Here is a 22,062-nt window from a genome sequence, read left to right as displayed (position 1 = left end):
AATAGAAATAAAAACAAAGATTTCACTTAGGTGGCTTTATGCAACCTTAAAGACTAACAAATTTATTCTGGCATAAGAATTCAGATGCATGAAGTGGACAGTGTCCACGAAGGTTATGTTAGAATAAATTTGTTAGTCTTTAAGGTGCCACAAGACTTTGTTGTTTTTGTTGCAACAGACTAACACAGCTCTCTCTCCAGAAATCAGCTGAAACAGCCTACTTTCAGTACAGGACCAAGGAATATTAACCTCCACAAAAAGGATGAGGTAATTATTGAGAAAACACAGTAATAAGGCAGCAACTTGTAAGCAGAGTGTCTTAAGCAGTGTAAACCAAAGCAGAATAAAAAATGTCATAACGTGCAAAAGGTTTTCAAAATTCTAGAATTTAGATTCAGATGTCATAAATGAAATAACCCCTCAAATTTCACATATATATATACACACACACACACACACACACACTTCAGAATCTAAATGCAGCGTCGACGCTCGACTAGTTTGTCATCTGTCTATTCAAATTGGTTCAACAAATTAATAAAGTACATTCCAAGCCAGGCGACAGGTATCACCTACTGTTGGATGCTGCCGCATAAACCAGATTTGGATGCTGATGATATAGTGAATGCCCTCTGAACAGAGGAAACCTGTCTGGGGGACGGGGGCTTAATTATACAGATCAAGTGAACAAGCAATATTTAAGCGCTTGTTCTAATGGGAAAAATGTGCCTCTTTGTAGTGTGCAAGTTCACCAGTAATTGGCCCACTGTAGCCAATACCTTCATGTCTTCTGCTGTGTTGCTTTCTATGCTTGGCAAGCCTCCTCCCTGCTATTTAAGCCACTTTCCTCTCCTATAGGACCTCTCCTAACCCCATTTCAGCAAAGCCTTCCCTGAATCACCATAGCATTAACCTCTATCTTCCTCGACTCTCCCATACCTGCACTACCAACAGTTAATCACTGTTCGTTCCTTCTGTTTGTCCACCTAACACAGGGTACATGCCCTGGGGAGAGACCTGACCATTTCCGGGCTCCTTGCTGTGCCTAGCTCAGTATTGATGCTAAACAATAGTAAGGCCCTGCCCAATTGTCTGTTAGATTCCACTGTTCAGGACCCAAAGAAATGGCTGCATCCTTCTGAACTACCTGTTTATATATACAAGGTTTGCTTGGTTAATAATTTTAATTCCTTGTCATTTGAGTGAAGCACATCCCCACCCTGTTTGGAAGCGAGTGGTATATTCCGATACTCTCACCTTGCATTCTTTATGTCTGACTTCATTCTAAAAGGAGTGGTGCCCCAGAATATTTGTTATAAACCCAACCCCAACCAATATTTAGGTATTTAAAAATCAAGCATTCTAGCTGCTGAAACCACACCTAGCAGAACAGGAACATTTCCCATGGGTATATGTCAATGTTGTGTCATACACTTCACAGCAACTGCTCATTCCCAACATTTTCTCCTTACGTGATCATGACAAGGCAGAAGGATCAGTCCTGAGATTACCAATGAACAAAGGAGGAGAGTGCTAAAACATGCTCATGATTGCAAACTTCCATCTTCCTAATCTTAGAGACACAGCCTTTTCAAAGGGTTCCACGGTATTTTTTAGGGACACAGAAAGTTTAAATTGGGAGTTTGTATTCATAGAAGTGTGTTACCCAGGAACCAGTTTCCAGGAGAGGTGACAAGTTCAGCTCTCGATACTATGTAAAGGGCGACTTCAACAGATTTCTGAAGTTAAATGGCAGAAGGGGCCCCTTTGCAGACGACATTTTGTCCCACATGGAGAGCCATCTCTAGAGAGGAAAAACACATGTATTTTATTTTGCTGCAAGTACACAGATTGAGCAGCAGCTGCACACAATAACTGCTTGATCTGTGTACCTATGGCAAGATTACAATTATGCTGCATTTAACATGCAACAGTGCACACAGTTTATACCCTACACTGAGATGATCCATGCAGGACAAATGCAAAGCACTAACTAAACTTCCATTGGCCTCCAGCTTAATCAAAGCTATCTGGCCAACGGCTGTACAGAAAGACAGGATAGTCGGATTTAGGACTTGTTTATTTTTTATAAGTAAGTGGTGACGAGATATGAAGATTGCTCCCACTGGACTGGAATCAAGAGCAGTTTGTGAGTGCTAAGTACAGAGCTAGTTGGTGTGCCTCCCAACTCCAGATGTTTGCTCTTTCAGCCAATAGGTACATCCAATCTTCAGTCTACAAGCTGTACCAAATTCAAGAGGCAGTCATGGTAAGTCTATTGTAGCAAAAACAGGAGAGTGTGATAACACTTTAAAGAACCTGTTTATATTGTGTAAACTCAAACTCAAATTTACAAAAGCTTATCCCATAACAAATGAATCAATCATAGGACACTTTCTGAATTGTGGATAGTAATGTTCTGGCTTCAGCAATGATGGTCTATCCCTTCCATTCTCTTTTATTCCTGCAGAATGGAGGTGGCAGCCTGGTTTCACTTAACCTGCTCAAATACACATAGAACTAAGAGGGAACACAGCAGTTAATGACCATTCAAAGCCCATTACCCAGGAACTTTACCAAACATTGCTGGATCTGGTCAGGAAATCTATTAGTGAAACATCAGAGCAAATCCATGAAGCTGGAATTCTCCTCGTACCTTACCCAGCTGGTAACAGCCATAGTGGAGGTAGGCTCTATGCAGGAGTTCTATTATTTAAGATGTCTGTGGGTTTTCTGACTAGGAATTATATAGGAATTGACTGAGAGCCAGCATGGTGTAGTGGCTAGAGTGCTGGACTGGGAGTCGGGAGATCCGGGTTCTAGTCCCCACTCGGCCATGGAAGCTCACTGGGTGACTTTGGGCCAGTCACATACTCTCAGCCCAACCTACCTCACACGGTTGTTGTTGTGAGGATAAAATGGAGGAGGAGGAGGGTTATTTACACCACCTTGAGTTCCTTGGAGGAAAAAAGGCGGGATATAAATGTAATAAATAAATAAATAGGAATTACTGTGGATCTCCAGGCCACAGGAGACACAACAGTACTGAGCTGTCAGCCTGTCAGTGCTAAAGCAGGAGGCATGAAAAACTTTTGCTACAGGATATTGAGGAATTACATAAAGAATTGGAGACGTGTGTGTGTGTGTGTGTGTGTGTGTGTGTACGCACACACGCATCTCTCCTTTTTTACAACTGCATCAGATTTTGGTTTCTGTCCTTAAAGAGACACTCTTTGACCCAGTTTGCCAGGATGTGTCAAGGTTCTCAAAAGTAATTTTTTAAAAAGAGGTTCATTCAGAAGTTTTGAATCCTTTCATTGTCAAATCATGTTTATTGTGTTTTACATAATTGTGGGCTAGTGGCAAAGTCCATCTCAGCTACTAAAATCCCTATAGACTGTAGAAGTTTGAAAACATAATCAGACAATGAAGCACACAATGCAGTTACCTGAACTCTACTCACCTGGCCAGGAATGAAATGTATTTGCATAACTGTGTTGGTCTCTTCATGCAAGCCCATGAACTCGACTCCTGGAGCTCCATAGCTGAATGCCTGATTGAGGTCAACAGTATTTAAATGTACATCGATGCTTTTTGCTGAACTCATCTTGTGTGAAATTAGTTCTATCCTAGGGTAATTGTGATTTCTCCCTTTATTGTAACACGCATTAGGCTGAAGTCGCCCCAGGTAATTTGTCATTTGCCTGTAATTACAGAGAACTATTACCACTACTTAGAAGAGGCATGCAGCAGATGTAAACGCAGCAATTTACCCCTCGATTTATACAGAGAGGCAAATATATTATAGGCACGGGCTTACTGACATTTTTTGCTAGTTAACAGGCAAGACCTGTTTGGAAATCCTTTCTGAAATTTCTTAGAAGATTACTTTAATGCACACATATCCACCTGGTCTGAATTTAAATACTTGGGAGAGCATGCCCTTGTGCAGCATTTTGGGAGTTGGGCAAGGGATGACTGGAGCCTGTCTATTCTCAAAGATGCCTCCAGATGCAACAATCCCTGTTTAATCCATAACCAGGAGACAGATGGCTCAATCCTTGCTTGCAAGGGCCTTCCTGAAAAGAAGCCTTGCTGATAATGACAATGCCACTGGAAAGGATTCAGGCTCTCTTTCAGGGATGGAGCAAGAAGTCAGTTCTCTCCCCCCGCCCCCCTTTCAATGCTTAGCTGACTCAGTGTCATGGGAAGCAGGGTTGTACTCATACATATGCTATATTGGTGCTAGATGAAAGAGAAGCACCTTCAAAGTGCTCTGTTAGTTCAGTATTTTAGGACTACCAACACAGGAAAGCCAAAGCTTTATTTACGACTCAAAATTCAAACCACAAATATTGTACTGTGCTAAAAATGAATCCCTCCTCTGCGTCAGGAAATTTAAAACAGACTTGTCATGCAGGAGATAAAGCTATTTGCCTACAAACACCACTTTCCACTAGACTAGACTAGCTTTAAAATCACAGTTTAGCACATTTCACATGCACTAGAACCTCCATTACACCAAACTCGATTGACCAGATTAGCCTGGTTCAAAAGTCACCTCCATCACAAACTGACTAGGCAGCTAGTCACTATTTCCTCAGTCCTACTCTTCCTACCACATCCCAATCCACAATATTGGAATATTAGCCCCATTCGTGTGTTCACACTCACAGGATTACAATCAGTGATGAGGGTGGGGCCAGCAAGCATCTTGTTTGCCTTGACTCCTTGTCTCCCAGCCCCACTGGTTTCCATGCATTGGAGGGGAAGTCTGAAATGGGGGGAGGGGAAGTCTGAAATGGGGGGAGGGGAAGTCTGAAATGGGGGGAGGGGAAGTCTGAAATGGGGGAGCTTGCTCTATTCATGTAGTGTCCCTGTGTGATTTAGAACCCTTCATGTGAGTGTGAATGCCCCAACAGGGCTATTATTGTTAGGATCCCCAGTTAACGTATGGGGAGTGCATTGAACAGAGCGCTACATGAATGCAAAGTATCAGCACACCAATTGGCATTGAAAGCCATTATGCAGCTCAGGGACTAAGTAAAAGGATACAGTTTGATAGCTCCTGACCGGGTCCCAATAGCCATAAGACGGAAGAAAGGGCTGTAACCGAGGGCACTGGGCTGGTGGGGGAAGCCATGTTCGACGGTCTGGTGGAAGTGCAAAAACAAACATAGAAAAAATTTACTATACACATAAGAGCTAGTATTCTGGCTTATGGCCAAGCAAACTTAATGCATGTACTTACATACCAGCAAGTGATCCCATTATAATATAACTGAATCCTGGGTTCAAGAAATATGTCAGGATAAAGTACTTCTTCAGATAACTTCTGATAGAACTAGAGGAGGTTTGCGTCAATATTTTTGTATTGAAACAATATACAAAATAAATAAAACATATACAAAATAAACAAACAACAACTCATCCTATAGATGCAGAAATTATAATACATAAATTCAGACAAATGAAAATAATGAATATGGACAAATGCTATTTGTCCATATTCCCATATTTGTCCATAAGGGGCTACAAATGCCCCTTAACGGCTTGGGGCCAGGTTACCTGAAGGATCGCCTCCTCCCATATGTGCCTGCCCGGACCTTAAGATCATCAGCAGCAGCCCTTCTCCGTGAGCCCCTGCCAAAGGAAGTGAGGCGGGTGGCTACTAGGAGGAGGGCTTTTTCTGTTATGGCACCCCGGCTCTGGAATGAGCTCCCTAGTGAGGTTCGCCTGGCGCCTACATTGTACTCCTTTCGGCGCCAGGTGAAGACCTTTTTATTTTCCCAGGCATTTTAGCTTTCTAAATTTTTATCTTTGCTGTTTTAAATCTGTATTTTAAACTCCTGTACTGCTGCTAGGTTTTATTGTGGTTGTATTGTTATATTGTGGTTTTAATGCTCTATATATTTTAAATTGTTTTATTGTGTGTTGTTTGGTTTTAGTTTTTGTGAACCGCCCAGAGAGCTTTGGCTATTGGGCGGTATAGAAATAAATAAATAAATAAATAAATAAAAAAATAAAATAAAATCCTGGAGTTATCATTCCAAAATGTAACAAGCATGCTCCATTTTTCAATAAACCTATCATCAAACATTTGATTCCCTCTTGCTCCCATATATCAATAATTTTACCCCATTAATGAAGTACTTTTTAGAACAAGACTAAGTGGACTTTAAAAACCCTTTTAAAAAGACATTGAACAGCCCAGTCCTGCCCAGTTCAACCACCACAGCTTAGGTATGAGAGAGTGTGTGTGTGTGTGGGGGGGAATTAGTCTTGAGATGTTTCCTGAACTCTCATTTTCACTTTGTTTATGCGAATTTCAGCAAGTGATCAACCATACCATGCTAGAAAGGGCTATGTGATTTTCTCAAGCAAAGCCACAACATCCTGCATGGCATTTCCACTACTCGGTAAATCTAGCAGCACCAACACAAGAACTCTGACACCTACTGCTGGGAGGTCTGCAGTAGTTGTCTTGTACTGAGTCAGCTCTGTAGCCCAGTTAAAGTCTCTCCTGACAACAGCATTCCAGATTTGCAGGCAGAGAGGTGTCTCAGGAGCAAAACACCAACACAAAGACCCAGCTGTACAGGGAAAGATGCACAGGGCAATTTCATTTCAGAAGCAGTTTGAGACTCTCCCTCTCGGGAAGTAGTCCTTACAACTAAATAGAGACAGCTGGCCCTCTGAATATTAATGCTCATGGCCTGCTGCTAATTGCTCCCTCCTGTTGCTTCATAAGCTACATTAGCCCTGCTACGGAAAGCCCTTTAACTGGAAATGTCGGGCAGTGAACCACAGGACCTCTTCTTGCAAAGCACATCCTCTGCCTCTCAGCTATGACCTCGTCCTGCATGGTATTTCTGAGAAATGGCTAACAGAAATTAGGAAAGCTTTTTCCATACAGAGCTTCTTTCGTCTTTTCAAAAGTCATCCAAAGACAAGACAGCTAAATCCGGGACTGCCCAAATATTAGGAATCTCCCTGCTGCCCCCACAAAAGCACACACAAAATAAAACCACTCCTGAAGAATGGCAAACTAGTCTGAGTGCTGGGATAAGGTCAGCACATCCTCAGTGAAAGCACATACTCAGTATGGGAGAAGAGCAACAAAGCACATCACATTACGGATGTGAAGAAAAGCTAACTGAAGCCGTTTTCAGTCTGGAATACCATGGCAGAACAGAGTTTCAGTAGATCATTCATAAGATGAACTGTTCTACTGGCTCTTGTTCAGTTTCCCATATGCCATTTGGGAGCTCTCAGACAAGCAGGGCATGAAACTTAAAACTAGATGGGGAAACAATGCTGTAATTGCTTGCAGGCTACCCCTACCCCCATGACTCATGGCTGGGAACCACTGCTCTAACATGCTTTCTTTGCACACTTTTCACAATATATTGGAATGGCAATGTACTTTATGCCTATATTCTGGCTTCCTGAGCTCATCATCCTATATATCTCAGGTTAAAAAAAAGAGAGGGTGAGCCAGAATGCATGTGTAGCACCATTTTAAATCACAGTGTATACCAATAGACAGAGAAGCAGGTGTCGCTTGAGTGGGGGGGGTGGGGAGGAAGAGAGAACAATGAAGTCTTGTTACAGTGCCTCGGAGAGAGAGACTCAGAAGACAAGCAAGAGCAGCCTTCACTTTCTTAAGAGCCTTTTAATTTTCCTTTTGGATCAGGTGGGAAATCCAGGCTATCCTTAGAACATGGAAATTCATTTTAAGGGGGAGGGGTCAGACTGCAGTAAGCAGCTCTTGTAAATAGACAAGCTGATTCAACTCCAGCACAAAAATGGGAGGATTAGATTGGCACCTGTTTCTCCCACTTCTCGCCCAACACTGGCATTCATGATAATTTTACAACTGGGAGGGAACAGCTGCTTCCCCGAATCCTCCATTAGAAAGGGAACAGGAGTCTAGGCAGTGGTGAATCAGATTCACAACTGCTCATTCAGTCAGACAGCCAATGTTTACATCAATTAACAGGGCAGGTTGAAAGACACATAAAAGCAAGGAACCCCTCTTAGGCATGAATTAAGTGGAATACTTCCAGTTAGGTAAAACACAGGTGAACCAGCCTGTCTGACAGCTGAACTTTGCCAAATCAGCTAACTTATCACTGCCAGTTGAGACATGCCCATCCTACAGAGCTTTAGATGAGCCAGACTGAGAAGAGGGAGGTACCATTTCTTTACTGAGGAAGAGTTTCACTCTATACTGCCCATTGGTTTAACAGAAGATTTCTACAACAGGTAGCCACAGGCAACCTTAAATCCCCCAAGTGGTTTCCTCAATTAGGCATCCACAGCTGGCTTTTTTGCTGGGGAAAACATTCATTTGCCACAATGTCTGGGCAGCAAAGGAATTGGCCATTTGAAACAGCACAGTAGAACCTAGTATAGCAGTTTTTCCTCCCCTTGGGAGTGAAACTCAGATTCCCTGCACAGTGAAATTTGCAACCAGAATGTTCAGAAAGTCCATAAAAGCTAAAAATATTTTTAAAAGACAGACACGCTTTGGTGTTTATTCTGGCAAATACTGGACCTATAAAATTAAACCTGAACTCACACTGTCCTCATATGTAGCTTCTTTTTAAACGTGCATCTTCGTTCTAAAGTTGTGTTTTATTTGGGTGAGTGTTAAACCATCTCAAGATGGAAACAGCATCAATCAAAGCTTAAAAGACAAGCTAACTAGGAAGGATTCCAGCCTGCCTGTCAAACAGCAGGTTATGTCCCTATCTGTCAGCAGATCAATACCTAAGAAAGTGCCTGAGCCTGCCCTTGACACTGAAGCCTGAGGCACATACTTGCCAGTAACACCTGCGGTATGTTTTTGCCATGTGGACGGCAAGTAGACAAGGAAGGATACACAGGAACCTACTGAGATAGCGTGTGGCAAAGAATTACAAGTGAGAGCCATGGGGAGAACACAACCTCCAAGGCAAAAAACAGGATTCTGAAATGGAATATTCCCTGTGGTACTTGGGAAAGATGTATTTTTGGTAGAAAACATGTTACAACATCACGAGGAGAGACTGGAAGAGCTGGTTTGCTTTGGTCAATGCTGAAAACAAAGTCTGAGCTGAAGGAAATTTTAAAATCACAGTAAACACACCCCACAATTTATGTAACTGAGGATGTTTTAAATGGTGGTTGGGACACCACTCTGAATGGCTAATATTGCAAGTGTATAAAAAAAACACACAGATTTGTAGGCGCTGTGAATTTTATACATTAATAAGGCATTTAGTATGTTGTTCTTTAAGGAGACTCTAATTTCAGCAAGTTTTAAGCTTAGTAATTCAAGAAAAGGAAGAGGATCACACTGGATACATTAATGAAGCACCTAGATTTGTGTAAGAAGGAAACTGACTCAGTACAACTACAAATGCAGCTGGGAGGACAGGTAGGTTAACACAAAATGGAGTGGCAGGGAGAGGTTAATTTCAAAGAATTCCTTGCACTGGTAATTCGTAGGTGCCACTGTCAGAGAATCCACCAACGCAAACATACTTGGATGTGAGGTAGTTCATGTTACACTGTTTATGTGATGGGAATTCACTAGGCGTTTGTTCCTATGTAATACTTAACATCTGTATAGCACTTCTAAGTGTTCAAAGTGCTTCATGTGTATTACCTAGTTGAACAACAGCCACTCTGTATTGTTATCCCCCATATTGCATTGGGGGGTGGGGGGAGGCCATGAGGCCAAGAGAGAGTGGCCTGCTTAAGGCCATCTAGTGAGTGCATGACAGAGACAAGATTCAAATCTGGGACTGCCCAATCCATACATCAGAGCACGTGCATCGTCATGGTGGCAAGGCACCCTTCCTTGCCACCATGATATCTAGTCCTTACTGCTCCCATCAACTGCCGAATAGCAGGGGAGGAGAAGATAATCCAAAGGGAGAGGGGAGAGAATGGGAGAGGAGATAGCACCAGAGGAGTCATTCCAGGAAATATATAAGGAGAGTTGCCCCTGAGGAAGGGTTTCATGCCCCAAAATGTGGGGGCCTTATGACAATAAGCTCTTCTAACACTTTCAGGGATCCTCCTTGCTTGGTTTTCCCCTGTCTACTGCTACAAGTCCTCCCTTTCTTTTCTCCTATAACTCCACTATGACACCATTTCAAAATTAGGGTTGAGTGGATAATGCAGCATGGGTACCACTTTAAACCATACCAATAAGAGCTTGTGCCCATAGTTAAGAGTTGTGTATATAGTTGTATTTTCTCCAAGGTCAACTTTTAGATTTGACTTTTTAATCCACCAGAGGGTACAGATGCAAACACTGGGGGAAGGGACAAGAGAAGCTGCTAGTCTACAATATTCTGAGACAGGAAGTGTTAAAACAACAGGGAGCCTAATGATTGGAATGCATCTGTTTACCAGGCCCATGTGCCCAATTCCTGCAATGCTGGACTTGTATTATGGAACAGCTCAACAGTTAAGTGCTGTACAAGGGGAAATTCCAAGGATTTTTTATGTCTCCTACTGGAAGCTCAGGGTTACCAACATATGTTCCCTCCTCCATCACAGAGCCATCTAACCCCAACTGCACCTGTAGGAAAGAACAGCAGATGCTAACTCCTGCTTGAGTACAGCTAGTGGTTTTTGTTCTAAATGTGTGGTTCTTGGTGTATCCATTATATGTTTATAAGCGTTGTGAGCAGCTTTAATAACTCTAATTGAAAGGTGGAGTATAAATCTACTAAAAACATCAACTAAAGATTAAAAATGACTCCTCCGATACTCTACCAGTCAGGAAGACTGGTTGTCCATCCAGTTCTATCGACAAGTGACAGGTCATACACCACTTTTTAGAAGCGAAAAGTGCATCAAGTAGGGTGCCACTTCTCTCATCATGCCATTCAATCACATACACACAGTTTTTGCATGCACAGATATCCTAAGGGGGAATCCCCCAGAGAACAGCAATATTCCCACAAGCTGTTCTTAATACAGTGTCAGCCCAATCCACAGGACCCCTCAGTTCAGGTGCCTTGGAGATGCAGCAGAGCAGTGGCAAACCCACAAACTCACAACTTCCATAGTAGCTGAGATTCTATACAGCCTTCTCAGCAACCCCCCAAAACTGTTACAGACTTGGACTGCTGCATGAACATCTATGCTGTTGGCAATGGCAAATGCTGCCAACAATAGTTTTCACACAGTAAGCCACTGAGGTCATGATCTGGCTAAAAATACCTGCCTATAACTATGTGGGTGGATCTGATGGCACAAAGACAAAAGACAGCCCGAGTCTAAAAGGAGGAAAGGGCAGAGTTTCTATCCCTAACAGAAGAGACTTGCATTGGGCGGGGGGGGGAGGCAGGGGAAGAGCACAAGCATTGAGAAAGTTATTGGTTACAAAAGGCACCACTTTCTGTGCAAATGCTCTACATGCTAGTCATGCCTCCTAAAAAGAAGCCACCCCAAATACACATCAACTTCACATTTGTACAATAAAGGCATTCATCCTAGGCTGAACTAGGAATCTCTCTTATCTGGCCTCTTGTCCTGTTCAAACTGACCACAGGGATAGTGCCATGGAATATACATGATAGAGGGTGGGGTGGGGGAGATACTCCTTCCTCCTCTTGATGCACCTTCTTCCTCTCACCTGTCCACCAAGTTGAGCTCTCAAGCCTGGGCTGTTTGGGGGATTCAGACAGCTTTGGTTTATGTAACCAAAGTTAAGTCAGCCCACTCACCCAAGGACTTATTGTGTAAATAGGGCCAGACTGGTGGTTCCAAAGTCTAGGGTACAGTCTTAAGGATCTGCACACATTCCTGTCCTCATTTTGAGGAGGGGCTCATACATGTAATGACTAAGCAGCCCCAAATCATACCAGGGTTGTGGCCTTAGCGATTTACATTGGTTAAGGCACATAACTGAACTCTCACACATTCTTGTGAAGTCATAACAGGGGTAGGCAGCCTGTGGCTCTCAAGCTAATTGCAAAAGCTCTCTGCATGTGATCAGTTTGGACCTTTGGCAAGAGTGATCTATCCCTTTCTTGACAACCAACTGCATGGAAAGGGAAAGGGAGAGGGAGAGAGAAAAAGGGGTGGCAAAAAGGGAAGAGGGGTGGCCAACCAATTTTGGTCCTGGTCTTACCCACCACTGGCTTTGGCCCTACTCGCCACCATGTGACCCCCTGATGAGTTTCTATTGGGGGCCACATTCCCTTAACAGAAAAAGGTTGCCAACCCCTGAGTTAGAAGATCGTGTCAATAACCTTTACAGTATGATTGCTAGAACCCCTCCACACTCAATTTTGCCCCATGAACTTAACAGACAGGGCTCATAAGCAATAGAAAACATCCATATTTTTTAGCTTCCCTTGACATCACATCTGATGTTCAATGATATTTCGCTTTCTTACAACTCTTTTTTGTTCAGTCACAGGTATCTCCCTTCAGAAACAGGATTTACTGTTCTGAAAAATTCTATAGTAACAAAAAAGGGAATGAGATAAGAACAAAGGCTTCCAAGGCACACATGCACAGGAAGCCTCACTAGTTGTTAGAAAGTCAAGGAACAGTTTTTCATAATTAAAAAGGTTTGATTAACTCCTTGACAAACTAGTAAGTCGAGTTGTTTATACAGTCTATTGCATCACTCCACATTGTGAGGCTGAAAATGCCCCTTAGTAGTTATTGGGCTTTTCCGCCACAGTGACTAGGAGACACTGGAAATCTGAACACAAGATTTAATATATTTTAAATTGCAGGTTCTGGAATTTTCCAGTGGAAATGTCAATTACATTTGACTGTGTTTTATGCCACTTAAAAGGACCCTTCATCAGGGAAAAGAAAACATTCCGTTTAGCAAACAATACTAAGAAAAAAGTCTTCCCTTATGGAACACAGTTAATTCAGAACAGATGAGTTGGTACCTCTTCTGAAGATATGAGGCTGAGTAAATGATTTACTATGCAAGGCATTCTAGTACTGCAAGGTATTTAACCTTACCTTGGAACACATCTTCCAGAATGTCTAATTTCAGGCTAATGACATCAACATTACAAATGTCTCCCTCTCCTCATTTTATGCATGCAATTTAAAAGGAGAGCTTTCACAAAGCAGAGGGCTAGGGATTTTCAGTTGTGTACCTGTGGTAAGCATCTGGATCTGCTTTAGAAAACACACAACTAAACTCCTCCTGCCACCACTACCAAATCTTGCTGCTTTGGGGGAATATGTACAGCATGGCTGAAGTTGATTCTGTACTGGATGAACTGAGCGTAGGACATGTGAAAATGGTTAACAGATTTTGGTTAACAGATTTTCATTTAAAGAGCTGATACAAAAAAAAGGAGGTTCACACACTTCCCACATTCCTGGTTCATGCTCTAGCAAATGAAACCAAAGTGTGAAAAGCAGTCCCAACATGATATGGTGTTCAGATATCAACATTGTACCTTCTAATTTGCCAATTCTGGCATTAGCAGACAGCCTGGGATTTCCTAGATGAGCAACCTAGGTGGGTTATTCATGGGTGCTATTTAGCTTGCGGTTCTTTGGTCCACTGTGAATCAGCATAGCCAACACATGAAAAAAGGACTCCAGTGGAAAAGTGTCTCAAATTCCTTCTTCCAAGAAAGTAGTATTGAGGCAAAAAAAGAAAACTTCAGCTCCTCAAAGGCCTAGCATGATTTTGCTCCCTGCACAAAAGGCTAAGATCATTCAATACAACTGCATGGGGCAACACAGAACTTATGGGAGGAAAGTAACCTGGCAGAGCAATCAAGCCACCTGAGTACTCTCTAAAACTCCAAGATACCATCCCCCCATCATATCTTAAAACAATTATAGTCAGAGTAGGCTTTAAAGGTTCCAGCTAGGATTGGCAGTTACTGAACATGGCAAACAAGCCCTGCTTTCCCTGCCTTGTTTTTTTTTCCACCATCATCCATTCACCCACATTATGTTGACTTCTGTTCATGAGTGCCAAGATACAGCAAGTGCAATTTACACACACAAAAACAACAATTTGCAGGATATGGTGTGCACTACACAAATTATATACACTTTTTAGTACCTCCAAGTAGCCAATTACACTATTGTGATGTGGGATTAGAAGCAGCAGTTCACAGGGTGTATAGAAGCTGACCTTCAGTTAAGAGAGATCCATTTACAGTTAGTGTGGTTTAGCAACTACATGACAGCTCATAGCATGCAAACTGCCAAGGAAAGAACACAACATCACCTTTTCAGTTTTTATTGCAATCATCAATAGCACACAGACTGTTTTCATTTTTTTTTAAAGTACATTCTAACACTCCTCCCACTCATACCCATGTGTGGGGAAGTACATGTAAGCCTGGGAGTTGTACATTGCCCCATAACTGTTTATTTAATGGCAGCACTACAAGCAAACCAAAATAGCTCTCATGTGCCTCCTCAAAGGGAAAATATTGCCAAACAAGAGATAAAGGCCCTTTGCCTTAAAAAATAAATGAAGCTTATGAGATCTGAATGTCCATCTGGAACTCAGGAAATAGCCTGCTAGCATAAGACACACGCATACATAAAAAGCAGATTGTGTCTAGGGCCCAGTAAGCCCAGCACTAGTTTCCCAAATATTTGTTTAGTGGCATACTCTGTGCTAACCCAAAGGCCAAGTAAGATTGCCCTTTCTGAATGCAATCTTCCCCCTCAGTGTCAAGTGATCCCCCACCTTTTACCCTTAAGCTTACCTGGCCAGGAGACTCAGGCCCACAACATACCTTGTTAAACTGGAAAAGGTCACGCTTGAGTCTCTCTCTTACTGGGTCATGTCCAGGCCTTAAAAACCTTCTCATTTCCTCTTTAATCACTTGCCACCAAAACCTAAGGAAGAAGAACACTGGTAAGGAGGTTTTGAACATCAAAGATGTGCAGCACACCTAGAACATTTTATGTGCAAAAAACTGAAATCATTTGCATCTTGTCCTTTCGGGCCAGCAGAGGAGAGGACCATGAACTAGAAGTCTGGTAACATTTAAGAGATCGCACAGCAGATAAGCATTTGAGAAGAAATCAGTTCTAAAGATTCTCCAAGTGCCCAGAGTGGTTGGCAACAATGACTGGTACCTGCTGTCACACCAGCCTCATATTTAATGAATGAGGGGGAAAATAGGAAGTTTAGCTATTCTCGTGAGAATAGCATAAAGAAGACAAGGTTTATCTTGTGTCAAAGGAACATACACTGCACAATAATGCTACATGTAGAACAGCACATTCTTTATGCTCCATGTTAGTTATTCTGAAGCTACACCATCCTGGTTCATACAATCACTAACCAGGATTAGGATCTATACTTTACCCCTACACATCCAGTTAGAAAGGTAGAGAAAGTAGCTCCCAATTTTAGCACCCCTTTATTTTATATTATTTGCTTCAGAGATTTCTAGGCACCTTTTCGGATCATGCTCTCACAAGGCATCATTCAATATATAAAACATTATACATCATTAAAATAAAAATCTACCATAAAGTATCATAACACACTACATAAGAGAATAGATTCCAGCAATGAAATTAACAGCCAGCATAAGCTTAAAAACTAGTAAAAAGTATTTCTAGTCAATATAAAACCAATTTAGTACAGCAGCTCCCAATATCTGTCTAAGTGAGCTGTAGCGGTTAGAGTGTTGGACTAGGGCTTGGGAAATCTGGGTTCTAGTCCCCACTTGGCCATGAAGCTCAGTGGGTGACGTCGAGCCAGTCATTGACTCTCAACCTAACCTACCTCACAAGGTTGTTGTGAGAATAAAATGGAGAGGAGGACCATGTAAGCCACCTTGGGTTCCTTGCAAGAGGAAAAAAGTGGAATATAAATGTAATATAAATAAAGGAAAATGATGTGAAACAAATGGGTCTTTAGAGCACATCTGAAGGCCTGATTTGTTAGGATCATATGTTTTTCAGTCATGACAGAATTCCACAAATGCGGGGCCATAACCAAACACATCCTGAATCTCATGCCTACCATCAGACTCTCAATCCTGCCTCAGATTCTTAACAGGTTTCTGTCATACAAGGCAGGTCTGTATTCTCCCGTTTGGACTTATTTGCAATCAGTCTTGCCATTCGTGCGCTAATGATAAACCTATACATTCTATTGCCCTGAGCTCCTCAGAATATCAAGGGGTTGATACAGCTCTACAATTAGGTCAAGAATGTTTGTGAACAATTGTATTGATGGGCCAAGTCATCCCCTCATTCCAAGCAGAGATCAGGGCCTCAGTTGGACCTCCAGCTAAATCTGCAGGCAAATCCCTTAGAGATCTCAGGAAACCGTACAAATTCATCAGTGTCTGGGATCAGACCATAAAAACAGGTGCTCCATCACTGTGGAGGTTACAGGTACCCTGAAGGTCCAGCTTGTGCAGGTAATCTGTCTGTGGCAACCAAGTCAGCACTGCCCCCCCCCACAGAACATTATCCCCTATTTGAACACAGAAAGCAAAGACCAAGTCCTGCCACATGTATTCAGCCAGATATAATTTGAGACAGGCCCATGGAGGTCATGAAATCCTGAGCTAATCCAGATAAGGTAGCCTCGAAGTGAATGTTAAAGTCTCCCCAAGACCAGCAGCCTTGGGGGTCTTCAAGACCACACTCAAGACAATCTCTGTCAGCTCAGGCATGATCTTAAGTATACACCCTATGCAAACTGTGCTCAGATGTCTATTTTTATTCTGTATGTTCAAGCCCAACTAGAATAGTGGCATTGTCACAGAACATTTGGGTAAGACTCAGGTGGTTAAAAAACAGGAGGAGATGTAGGTCAGACCAGGGGCAGTGGGGCATAAGGCTCTAGCAAGAGACTAGGCTCTGCTCAGGAGACACAAATTGTGTCTCTGACCAGTGGAAACCTTGTCCCATATTGGTCCTTTCAGGGGGGTTAGATTCATCTTTTAAGTCCAGAACTATGAAGGCCTAGAAGAGGAGTGGGTAATATCCAGTGGTTGGACAGCCACATTGCCCCACCCCTGCTGCTGAAATTTGGCAGCACAGTGAGGAAAAGTAGCCTCCTTTCAAAAGCCAGAAGCAGCAGTTTCCTTGCTGCCTTGCCACTGCATTTCAGAGGCAAATGTGGTTGCAGGGTGGGGGCCACAAAATAGGCCAAGGCTGGGCACATGTTGCCTACTGGTGGCAAAAAAGTTTTACCTAAAATTCTGCTCCAAGAGTGAAATCACCTCACTGCATGCAGGATTGTAGATTCTACTGAGGACAAACAAATTAAAAAAAGAAGGCTTTCATGAAATGAGATGTTGCGTCATATTCCGGGCAATGCACAATTATACCTGCAACCCTAGGCAGCTCCAAACATTACAACTGCTCTGGAAAGCATTCATGTGGATCTGCCCTTTGATTATGGCTGCTATGCGGAGGGAAATGTTCAATGGTCCTTGGAGGGTGCTGTGTAAGGTGGCAGTATCTGATATGCAGACTAGTTAATTGTTAACCTGTTTCTGTAAAAATCACAAAGTGCAAGCCTTTGCTGAAAGCAAGTAGCAAAGGAAAGGCAACAACTGACACGACAGCTGCACAACAACCTTAAAGTCTTTGCACCTCTCTATATACCTAGCTGCTCAATATCTTTGCAAACGCCAATAAAAGACTCTAACTACAGGAATAGCCCTGAGCTATTGGGCTAACAATAGCATTTGGGGCAGTAGAATACAGAGCCTAGCATTTAGTTGGCTGCACTCAGAGAATAGGTTGAGGAAACATTATGACCTAGCAAGGCTGAAGAACCCTGAGATGCAATCCCAAACCTACACTGCATGGGTACACTGTAAGAAGGGATGGCAGGGATTTAAGAGGGGAGGAAACAACATCCTGAAGACCCAGCAGAGCAGAAGCAGTCTTCAAGCCACACTGCTGTTTGTACACCAGAGAAACAGCACTTCCTACCTGCAAAACAAACAAACTTCCACATATAGCTGAAGGAAATCACACTGCCTGTCTCACCACTCCTATTTCTGACAGTAACTGTCCTACTGATACTTGAACTGTTTGTGGAACAGTTGTGGTTCACAATACCACAATGAGAAAAGAGAAACATCACAGCCCTGTCCACAGCAAGAAATGAGAAACAAAAAGTTAGAAGTTATTCTGCAGTCTGATAGAGCTGTACCTGACACACAGGATAAAGATAAAGCAGAAGCATCGCTGGGTCACAAGAACTGGCCCTGAACAGCAGTTGCTAGTTTAAACAAACACTGCAGGGACATGGATTGTGTGCCACACATATCTGGCAGCCCTTCCTGGTTCTTTCAACCCACATGCTTGTTCTTTTGGCTGGAGTACATAGCACAACTGCATCTGGACTCAGGAGTTGGGTTTTAAATGCTGAACGTATGAGGCTGCTTTATATCACATCAGATTATCAGCTCTTCCAGCCCAGTATTGTCTACCAAAGCCTTCTCTAGGCTGATGTCCCCCTGGATGTTTGGGACTACAGCTCCCATCAGCCCCAGCCAGCCTAGCCAGAGATAAAGAGTTTTGGAGCCCAAAACATCTGGAGGGTACCAGATTGGGAAAGGCTGGTTTGGCCTGATTGCTAAAGGATCTCAAGACTGTGGAGAGAAGAGCCACTAACTGGAGATGACATGGATTGAACCTAGGCTCCTCTGCATTCGAAGCATATGCTCCATCACTGAGCTATGGCCTCTCCATGATGAAGCCTTTCCAATGGCCTCCTATGTCAGAGCAACAACATAAGAAAACATGGTGGTTTGCCAAGGAACACAAGGTCAGCAGTTCTATAGTGCAAGAAGTCTAGGAATGTCTACTTTACCCTTACAAACCTAACAGTTGTTTATTTTATAAACAGTAAGATTGTAAGAATTTTGTTAGAAAGCTGGGCTAAAAATCCTGCAAAATAAGTATGCTATTTCTGTAGCCTGCTTTAGGTACCAGGTAATTTAGTAAAAGCTAGCTAGTCACCATGCAGGGCAATTTCAAAATATAAAGATTCCTAGATCTCCATTTATTATTCCAAATGTGAAATGTTCCGTTTAATAACATCCCATATATCTATCCCATATATTTGCAGACAGGACTGCCATATTACTTATGGTACTATTTAGATGCTGAGAACAGTTTATTCTTGTCCTTGATTTTGGGGCACCATAAAGGTCATAATACCGTGTAGACTACTCACCACACACAGACATACATCCTGATATGAAATTCTTGGATTGCAGCAAATCTATTAGCAGCCTGGGATGTTTCTATTACTTTCTGCTTATATAAACAAGTGGGCTCATTCTCTCCGCATTCCAGCCAGTAATGAGGTCATCACCCACATGTCATGTTATAAATCAAACTATTTCTCCATGAGTTTTATTAGATCTGCTAGCAGAGTCGCCACCGTACAAGAGTGATGGGATAGCCAAATTAAAGCAACACAGCTGGCAAGATGAGCACATTTTACACCCAGCCAGTTCAATTTTTTCTCTCCATATCAACAGAGTTGGAAATCCTGGGTAATGCTTTAGGCTTGCAGAAAACTATGTCAAGTAGCTCAAGTGTTTGCCCTATAGCAAGTACAGCTTTGCATCCTCTAGGCCAGCCTTCCCCAACCTGGTGCCTTCCAGATGTGTTGCACTATGACTCTCATCACCCCCAGTCAGATGGCCACATTGGGAAAGTTTTGCCTATACAAGGGGGGGGAAGGGGGATTAAGAGATGTAAAGAGCGAGATTCTGTCAGTTTCAGGGGTTGCTTCATAAGTGGGTCCCTTCTTACATATTAGTCAGTTTCAGGTACTAGATCAAACTGTTAAAAACCATGCACACCATCAACTGTAAAAAATGTGCACAACACTGCAACATTTATACTTGCGTGCTTTTTACATTTGGTGGTTTACATGCTCTCCCCTTCCCAAGAGATCATTTGAGCAGTCCTCATGGACTGAGAAATTGCTCACAAAACCCAGTGGATCAATAATATTCTCCACCTTCCCATCTGCCAGACCCAGTAAACATAGTTTACTATAGGGTAAACTATGTATGCATGTATACATAGGGTGGTACATGCAGCTTCAGGGAAAATGCAAATGGATCTGCACCCTTCCTCTACCACAACCTGCTATGGAATTGTGTGACTTTCTGTAACTTTCTTAGGATGGCATACCAAATGCCCCATACTCCTACCTAATACCCCATTCACACATTATACTGGGCCAGAAGAACTTAAAAGACTTGTAATACAGTAGCTTATGAGAGATAAGCTCCCTGGAACCCAGGAAAGCTGTAAGAAACAACCGTTCGGCAGACAGTGTGATCACTTGAATACCAAGCATGGTGTGGTTAGAGTGTTGGACTAGAACTGGGGAGACCTAAGTTCAAATCCCCACCCAGCCATGAGGCTTTCACTGGGTGGCCTTCAGCCAGTCCCTCTCTTTCATTGTAACCTATGCCACAGGGTTGCTGTGTGGATAAAAGGGGGAAAGAACCATGTAAGCTTCTCTTCTATGGTTCCTTAGAGGGACCATAGCTCAGTGGCACAGCACATAATTTACATGATAATGGTCCCAGGTTCAATCCTGGTGTGACCAGTTAGGGCAGGGAAAACTCCTGCCTGAAACCCTGGAAAGCCACTGTCAGTGTCGATAATACTGGGCTAGATGGACCAGCGGTCTGCCTTGGTATAAGGCAGCTTCCTATGTGGAAAGGTGGGATATAAATGTAAATAAAATAAATCCCAAATATTCATACACTGAGATGCTCTAAATCAGGAGTACCTGCTACCCATCTGATGTTTTGGACAACTCCCATAATCTAATCATTGGCCATGCTGGCTGGGGCTGATGGGAGCTGTAGTTCAAAACATCTGGAGGGCACTATGTTGCCTACCTCTGCCCTAAATGCATCATAAGCAACCCATACAGTCATTTCCAAGTCTACTTCCAGATAGCAGCTCCTCCAGCAACCAGTGCCCCAAAGGTGGGACTAGGGATAACAGCATCTCTTTTGGCACTGCACTGCCCATAATGATCCTGTTAATTTGTTTAGCAGAGATAGGAACAGGAGCTGCACAGCATGCATATATCAGAGGTGAAGATTCAACGTGTCCATCACCAGAAGTTTAATTGCTGCTGGAAAAAAGCAACCATCTGAAAGTGTCCTAGAAGAAAAGAATTATCTAATTTTCTTAAGTGTTTTTCACTGCTGCTTTCTTAGAGCTACAAATTGTAAGTGCTCCCCACTTCAGCAAGCTGCATTCACACCCACTAGCCCTTGAACATATCATTTTATTGAAAGACTTCACAATCTATTTTGTAGCCTTCCTAACCTCTTCAAGTATTGAAACGCCAATAGAAGCACAAATGAAGCTACTTGTTGCATTAGCTTGATCATGGGGTGAGGAGCCTTTAGCAAACACAATTAGCAGGAATAGGTATGAAGGAAAGCACCCAGCTCTTTGCAAAGCAAAAAAAAAAAAAAAGCGGGGGTGGGGGGAGAAGGAAAGGAAAAGAAGGAAGGAAGTGCAGAAAAAAGCTCACAACAAGGGAGATGTGGTGCTATCAAATGAGCTTCTAAATCCAATGGATAACTGGCTTGCCTGGCCCAACCTTGTGAAAGGACGTTACCCTCACATATTAGGAACATCATGAAATCGAAAGGTCATGTGGATGACTATACCCAGTTTTCCTGTCAGTTTAACCTGGTTGATAAAGACTTCATGGTAGATACAACTTTTCTCTGCAATACCATACCCACAAATCTGACAAAAGCCTATGTTAATTCAGAACCATCACCACCATTTTAGATATTAGGAAAAGGAAGACACACACACACTTCAAGAATACATAGGCTGTAATCCTATACAGTTACCTGAGAACAAGTTCTACTAAAATCAATTTGGTTTACATCTGAGTAGATATGTATTGGATTGCACCGTATCTTATCACATATTTGTTTACAGAAAACCCTGTGCATATCACCAGTTTCAGTATGCATTCTAACTATTGCAATGATACAGATGTTGATTTTTTTTCAAGCATAGCTACCCCTAAGAGTTAGACGATCATGCATA

General features: G+C 42.6%; 1 protein-coding gene across 6 annotated transcripts in view; it reads right to left on the bottom strand.

Annotated features, from left to right (window-relative positions):
• LLGL2 (LLGL scribble cell polarity complex component 2) overlaps nucleotides 1-22,062 on the bottom strand; it is a 72,007-nt gene that overhangs the window by 39,884 nt on the left and 10,061 nt on the right. For all 6 annotated transcript variants that reach the window (XM_084838078.1, XM_084838081.1, XM_084838077.1 and 3 more), the window contains exons 2-4: nucleotides 14,754-14,856; nucleotides 5,056-5,153; nucleotides 3,464-3,545 (exon numbers count right to left, since the gene is read on the bottom strand). In XM_084838078.1, the coding sequence (XP_084694204.1) occupies nucleotides 3,464-3,545; nucleotides 5,056-5,153; nucleotides 14,754-14,828 (255 nt within the window). In that variant the 5' untranslated portion in view covers nucleotides 14,829-14,856. The remainder of the gene's footprint in view (nucleotides 1-3,463; nucleotides 3,546-5,055; nucleotides 5,154-14,753; nucleotides 14,857-22,062) is intronic.

Source organism: Heloderma suspectum, chromosome 2 (assembly GCF_057233095.1).
Source record: "Heloderma suspectum isolate Gila_16-S chromosome 2, 16-S_ref, whole genome shotgun sequence".
Taxonomy (NCBI): Eukaryota; Metazoa; Chordata; class Lepidosauria; order Squamata; family Helodermatidae; genus Heloderma; species Heloderma suspectum.
Note: the sequence above shows the minus strand (reverse complement) of the source record. Positions and strands in the feature narration are given on the sequence as shown.